The sequence below is a fragment of the Corylus avellana genome, chromosome ca5 (assembly GCF_901000735.1).
Source record: "Corylus avellana chromosome ca5, CavTom2PMs-1.0".
Classification (NCBI taxonomy): domain Eukaryota; kingdom Viridiplantae; phylum Streptophyta; class Magnoliopsida; order Fagales; family Betulaceae; genus Corylus; species Corylus avellana.
Genome location: NC_081545.1, coordinates 10,815,048 through 10,822,717, shown reverse-complemented (window position 1 = coordinate 10,822,717; position 7,670 = coordinate 10,815,048). Strand labels below are relative to the sequence as shown.

The 7,670-nt window shown below is 33.4% G+C and overlaps 1 protein-coding gene across 1 annotated transcript in view; it reads left to right on the top strand.

The window, feature by feature from the left end:
* Positions 1 to 354: 354 nt before the first annotated feature.
* Positions 355 to 7,670, top strand: part of LOC132180549 (putative cyclin-A3-1) — a 36,640-nt gene continuing 29,324 nt past the window's right edge. Inside the window, exons 1-4 of the mRNA XM_059593423.1 lie at positions 355 to 834; positions 2,117 to 2,349; positions 2,442 to 2,550; positions 2,634 to 2,710. Of these exons, the coding sequence (XP_059449406.1) occupies positions 523 to 834; positions 2,117 to 2,349; positions 2,442 to 2,550; positions 2,634 to 2,710 (731 nt within the window). The 5' untranslated portion in view covers positions 355 to 522. The remainder of the gene's footprint in view (positions 835 to 2,116; positions 2,350 to 2,441; positions 2,551 to 2,633; positions 2,711 to 7,670) is intronic.

Genomic DNA, 7,670 nt, shown 5'->3' with positions numbered 1-7,670 from the left:
ATTAACCCACAAAAGTTTTATTTCTACTAGTGTAGGAGGGCTTTGTTTGACAAATAATTTTGTAGTGAGTTTTTTGTTTAAGAAGTAATAAGAAGCGATTAATGTGATATAAATATATTGAGTTTTGTGGGAAAAAAAAAAAACAAAAAACAAAAAAACAAGAGTTTTGAAATATATATGTTTACCCCAGAGATGTGAAAATAAGGGTAGGGGCACGGGGGAAAAGAAAATGGTTGGACAAGACAAACGATGCCAATGTGATATTCAAAATATTTATAGATTTGTGTGATAAGATTCTCCCTTATTCAAATTCAGATGATTTAAAAACATCTCTAGTGTTCAATACTAAAATAATGGAGTTGTAATAATGCAATGCCTTTTGTTTGAAAGAACAGATTGGCGCTCATTCTCTCCCTCTCTTTGCCATGTCACATCTCCTCCCCAAACCCCCCCACCGCACTCTCTCACTCTCTCCGAGCCCCAACTCCCAACTGAGAGAAAGGAGTGTGTAAGAGGAGGACAATGGCTGAGCAAAAGCAGCGCGTGCACACCACTCCTGCTATGAAAAAGAGGCGGGTGGCTACGGCAGCTGAGGACCAGCCCGCTCACATGAATCGGGTGGTGTTGGGGGAGCTCCCGAACATGTCGAACGTTGTCGCATCAGTGGATCCGAATACCAGGGTGAAATGTAAATCGAAGGCGATGGACAAGAACAAGGGACTGGCAACAACCTCAGCAAAGACAACAGAGGTGATTGATGGGAAGTCGGATAATCCGCAACCGCGTCGAGCTTATCATGCTTTTGACAATTATGAGTATCTTCGCAAAATTGAGGTAAGTGGGTTTTTGTTACTTGTTCAATTTGGATTAACTCGCAGGTTATTTGATGGATGTTGTTTTGGTCAATAATCTTTTCCCAAGTACTAGAAATGTGGTTGGAATTGCTTGCCTCATAAAATATTTAAGTTTTGCTTCAACGTTTGGCCGGGACGAGCTAGAAATTCTTGTTAATATGAAAGAGAAAGAAGGCGAAAGGTTTAGTAATCTTGAGTAGGCTAACATGAACATAACAATATAATACACAGTTAAGTTGTAACATTTTGAGTCAGCTTTTCAACGCCATTAAGCTTACTTCAATCAGAACTCGGAATTAAACGTTATGACCATTTTAGTCCGGTAAGGACCAGTGGCGGATTTACACAGGGGCGACCTGGGGGCAGGCGCCCCTGGTAAAATTTTTTTTTTTTTAAATTCAACAAGTATTTTCAATCAAAATTTTAAGGGTGCCCCTGGTAAAAAAAAAAAAAAATACCAGGGACACCTTTGGCCTTCTTTTTTGTTGTTTAAATGGTCATTTTGTGGAGAAATTAGGCTATTTTTTTATTAAAGAGAGAGAATAAAGTTATATTTTATTAGTGGAGAGAGAGTAGATAATAGTTTATAGATAAATGTGGTTTTTTTTTGCTAAATTTAGACTCTAGTCTCTTTTATGTAGACTTAGACTCTAATATAATTTATGTTTTGAGATTTGACATTTTTCTAAAAGAAATAGCTGTATGCTAATATATAGCCCACTAAAAGTACTCATTTTTCTTAGACACTAGTAGTCATTTAATTGTGCTTAGTTTATTTCGTAAGTAGTTTAAATCATTATGTGTTTGTAACGTCGTTAGATGAAGATTTTTAATAGTTACTTTGATTTTTTTTTTTTTTTTTTGGTAATTTGATGAGTTTGATTTGATTTGTGATACATATATTATGGTATAATTTATTTTATGATTGTATTTATCGTATTATAAAAAATATGTATAATACATAAAGAAAAAAAAATTATTTTTTGACGCCCCTGGTAACTCTAATTCCTAGATCCGCCACTGGGTAAGGTCAATGTTGATAATATACACAAGCTTTAGCAAACATATGTTGGATCAACTTTTTCACCAACTTAACCCAAAACCAAGTATATTTTGACATTGAATTTGCCGAGACTAAAATCCTAACAGCATTTATTCTTCAAAAAAATAATTACCAAACAAGAAATTGGCGCACAAAGTGACCCTGCCTTGTATGGAGCGGTTCCGGTCGTAAAAGAAAAAAGAATTTGGTGGTGTTTCAGATGGAGCCAAAGAGAAGGCCGTTACCTGACTACTTAGAGAAGGTTCAGGAGGGTGTGACTGCTTATATGAGAGGAATATTGGTGGATTGGTTGGTTGAGATTGCAGTGGCAAGGAAGCTTCTTCCACACACTCTGCATCTTTCCATTTCATACGTTGATAGATTCCTTTCCTTGAATGCTGTCAATAAGCAGAAACTTCAACTGCTGGGAGTTTCTTCAATGCTCATTGCCTCGTAAGCCTCCAAATCCTTGAGAAATGTTTATGTAATTTCAGTTTCATTAGTATGGGGTTTCCTCTTACTCACGAATCTTGAAAAATGTGTAGGAAGTATGAAGAGATTAGTCCTCCAAAGGTGAAGGATTTTTGTGAGATTAGCCCTCCGAAGGTGAAGGATTTTTGTGAGATATCAAATAATATATTAACTAAAAAGGAGGTGATTACTTTTAATTACTTCATCCTTCTTTCCCATTTTGGTCTTAGTTTTTCATTTTTACTGGTTAAATGGTGATCTTAAAGGTGGTGGAGATGGAAGTTGATATTCTCAACTCCCTCAAGTTTGAGATGGGCAATCCTACTACAAACACATTTCTAAGGCAAGGATACTGCGGAAATACGACTACTTTCCTTATAGCATGTTTGAAATTGTATTTGAGAAATAGATTTTTTAAGTCCAAAAACACTTTTTGAACCTGTAAAAGTTCTTTCAAGTTTTTTTACCAAACGGTATTTTTTTTTTTTTTTTTAATTTCAAACGGACTTTTTGAGTGTTAATAGCATTTTTAAGCCCCTCAAACATCTACTCATTCAGACCCTTAATGTTACCAGATAATTGACTCATTTGGCTGACTCCAGCTACTTTTTTTCCCATTTTGGTTTGCAGAAGCTTCACTCGTGTTGCTCATGAGAATTGCAAAGTAAGCCAAATCTCTCTCTCTCTCTCTTTGACCCTTTGATGAATGTTCCCAGTTGGAAATTGACTCAAATTGTTCTGAGCTTTCTACAGACTCCAATTTGAAGATAGAGTTCCTAGGCTGTTATCTGGCAGAGTTGAGCTTGTTGGATTACGAGTGTCTGCAATTTGTACCTTCCTTGGTGGCTGCATCAGTCATTTTTCTTGCAAAATTCATGATCCAACCAAAGATGCATCCTTGGGTAAGAGCTCGATTACTGACACTTACTGGTAGTGTAAATTTTATTTGGAAAATACTTACAAGTATGCTTTTTACAGTGCCCTACATTGCAAAAATATTCGAGATATAAAGCAGGTGATTTAAAGGAATGTGTTCTTATCATACATGACTTGTATCTTGGTAGAAGAGGAGGTTCTTTTCAAGCCATAAGTGAGAAATACAAGAAGCATGAGGTACTTATGGCTAAACATTTTGTAAATGAAGTTGATATAAATTTTTATGGAAAACTGCACAAAACCTTCGTGAACTTTTATGCATTTTGAAAGTATCATCGAAGTTCTAAAAACTCTCAATTAAGGGTATTGAACTTTCAATTTCTTTCAATTACTCAATTTCGTTAGAATTTTCCGTTAAATTTGGTCAAAATTCCCAAAATTCCCCTGTTTTTTACTAGAAAAAAAATAAAAATTAAAAAGATTTAGGCGTTTATTTTATTTATAAAAAAACATCTTTGCAATTTTTTTTTAATAAAAAATTGGTATTTTGGAAATTTTTACAAAATTTAAATGGAAAATCTTAACAGAATTAGGCAATTGAAAGAAATTGAAAGTTCGATACCCTTAATTGAGGGTTTTTAAATTTTGAGGGATAATATCAAAACGAATGGAAGTTAGGGGAATTTTGTGAAATTTCCCTTATAAATTTTTACTTTGTTGAAACTGTAGTCTAATTTCACAAAGTTATTTTCTTGGGAACAGTTCAAATGTGTGGCAACTATGCCTTCTCCAGAAATACCAACTTCTTACTTTGAAGATGTATAAGAATGACAGATTGGACTTGGGTTTAATTATGGATATCCTATTAGTAAAAGATTTGGTTGTGGGATGGAAATGGTTAACTGCACTGGCTAATGTTGATTGATGGATGGGTCCTGTGGGAGTATATTACTTCTCATGAAGACAGACAACGTGGTTGCAGTGGTACCAGGTTTTGGGATGGCTAAATTTCTGGTGGAGAGGATGGGCCACATTCTAAATGGTTAAGCCTTTGGTTGATAATATGAAAAGTGTTATGATAATACAAGACGTGGAATATGTCATGTCGACAATTACCTATTTTAATTAAGAGTTTGAGTATGTAGCACTACGGTGCAGTGTTTTATGGCAATAAGTCTCTATTGCCATGGTCTATTAAAAGTATGGGTTTATAGTTTATCTCATAATACTGTTAGTAGTTTATCTTCAAGCAATTGTAGGAGTTTATCTCCATGTTAGAGTTGGAGTTTATCTCCAAGTCTTCTATTTTGATTCATGTACTGGTTGAGTCCTATATTTAAAGGGTGATCAATTAGTAAAGAAAAAACATAATTAATCCTAACCCTTGAGTTTAAAAAAGGGTTTTAGATTTTCTCAAAATCTAAAAAGTCTAGGTTCCTTCATAAATTATTCACGTAACAAAAAGTTGCTCATTTATGTCTTGGTTATATGAAGCATAGTAATAATAATAGGAGAAATGCGACACAGTACTCCCACTCTTACAATCTAATTGTGGTTTTTAGTACCACTTCAAAAAAGTGTGCATTTGAGAATGTGTAGTACTTCTCTAGTACTATTTGGGTTTATGCCCTAAAAACTAATTTATGTTGTATGCCATTTTAGTTTATTAAATAAAATTGTTTATTTGATAAATTATTTCGAGAACATTGGGCATATTACCATATATGTGTGTATAATATTCATGTATGTCCTTGAGATATATTGAATATGACTTAAGTGTGAGTCATGAGAGTATCACAAATAAGATCTAAGTCATAAACTTTGTAACTTACAAATTATAGTTCGTACTCGGTATGAAATTATACATTCTATTTTGTAAGACTATATAACATATAAATTGTAGTTCAAATGAACTGGAGAATATTCAGTTAGTTATAGTACAGAGATATTTTTGTCTTGGGATAAAAATACTTCTCTACTATAACTAACTGGACTAACTGGACAGTTTAAATGAAATGGAGATGATCCTAATTTGAGATACATATACTTCGGCCCCCTCAACTAACAACCATTTTTAATTTTGCCCCATGAACTGACAAGTGTGACACTTAGATACATCAAACTACCATTTTATTGTAATTTATTCATTCTATTAGCATTTGACCAAAGTCTTCCCAAATTACCCTCGTTTTGATTAGTAAAAAACCAAATCTACAGATTAACAATTATTAATTAATAAACGATTTTTTTTTTAAATTTATTTATTAAAAAAAAGTTGAAATAATAGGGTTGGCTCAATGGGTTGGGGGTGGCCACGGGCCCACGATCCACCCCCTAGCCACCATTGGTTTTAGGTTTTTTTTTTTTTTTTCTTAAAGTTTTTTACTATTATTTTTTGTAAGTTTATTTTATTATTATTGGTTTTAAAGAAATGAGGAGTATTATAGGAAATTTGACAGAAAATGTAGCCACGTGCATGGCATTTGACAACTTTTCATCCAAACAGACGACGGACTTTAACAAAGTGACTCAAATGTAATAAAATAGTAGTTTGATGTATCTAATTGTCATACATGACAGTTTATAGAGCAAAATAAAAAATGATTGTTAGTTGAGGAGCAAAATATATTTTTCCGTTATAACTATTATTAATAAGAATAACTTGAACTAACGAATAATTATAACATTGACTCTCAATCTTAAGAGGAATGTGAACTCAATGTTGAAGTGGATGTTACTTTAATACATTTAGGAGTGAATTTTTCATTGTCAAGTTCTCCGTATATTGGGTGATCACATGTAGTTTGTGGAAACACTACTCCTCAGTAAGGAATCTATAATTCTGTCAACATAAATCTTTGATATAAAAATCATTTAAAATTTAGGGCATAATTCGGTCCCAACACCTTTTAGATGCGCAGACCTTAGTGTACGTGAAGAAATTAAAGGTACAAATAGGCCAACACAGAATAATATTGATGCCCAGATAAGCTTTGGTGGCGTTGGTGGCAAACTGAAATCAATTATTATTTATTTTTGTTGTAAAGTTTTGTACTTGATTCTCTGTTTGGCTTCTAAGAAACCTAAGGAATTCCTTTCTTCTTCTTCGTCTTCATTTTTTTTTTTTTTTTCCACATTAGATATCCATGATTGCTTATTTTCCTACCTTTCTTTCGTCTACCAATTGACGCAACTGAACATTACTTACTAATTTTGAGCTGGGAATAATTGGAGAACACTCCCTGTCACTTTTGTTTGTAGAAATAACTGAGGAAATTAAAGAGAAGGACAAATATTTTAGATTTATATATTTAGAGAAAAGTCTACATTCTCTCCTTAAACTACCATATAATTAACAATGTTCCCCAAAACTTTTAATTGAGACAATGTTCCCTCAAACTACTAAAAATTGTCAATGTCACCTTAAGGAAAAACTTCACTTACCACCTCTAATTTTTTATACTTTTACAATAATTAAACTTAAAAAAATGTCAATTTAGGGTTACTACTTTTCAGAAGTTTGCAATGTCAATCTTACCGTCAAAATTCAGCGTTAAATCAAACATTTGATGAGTAAAATTCCCAAAATACCCTTAAGATGTTTATAAAAGTACAAAAAGAACCTTAAATTTGGACGGAGGTATTTTGGGGATTTTACTTCCTCCGTTAGGATTTAACGCTAAATTTGGACGGGAAAGTTGACATTGCAAACTTCTGAAAAATGGTAAGCCTCAATTGACACTGAAAAAGAATTGCAGGATTTTCAACAACACTGAAGAGTTGTTATGGCAAGTATTAGGTATTGAAGTTGTAACTTTGTGCCTCTTTGGAATTGCCGAGGTTGAAGAAATGATGTGGAACATATTCATGGATGCATGTGAGCATGTCCTAACAACTACATAAATTGTCCTCAATGGATAGCTCAATCAGTTGGGAATCATGCTTTATGAAACGAAAGTGACTAGTTCGAATCTCTCTCTCCTCCTCTTGTATGGACATGTCAAAAAAAAAAAACTACATAAACTCGTAACGAATCGAAACGACACCAATGTTGTAGGTGAGTACTGTTGCCATTTTCTTAAAATCCAGCCCAACAAAACAATCGAGGGAAGTTATTTTGTAGCAATATTTTTACATGTGTTTTGCATGGAAATAACATTTTGTTAGCATAAACCCTTCTTTAATTCCCACCACATTTCCTGCAACTTTTTCCTCTCCATCTCTCTTTCTCTGTCTCTGTAACAAATCTCCCCAATATAAAAATCCATTGAAAGAAAAAAAAGAAACCATTGGAAAAGATGACTTCTTTGAGCCATTTTCTTTTTTTGTTTCTCTTCTCCTTCTTTCTTCTAACAAGCTTGGCCTCCTCTTCCACCTCCCTTTCAAGTAAATTCTTTTTCCATTTTCTATATAATTTTTTGACATAT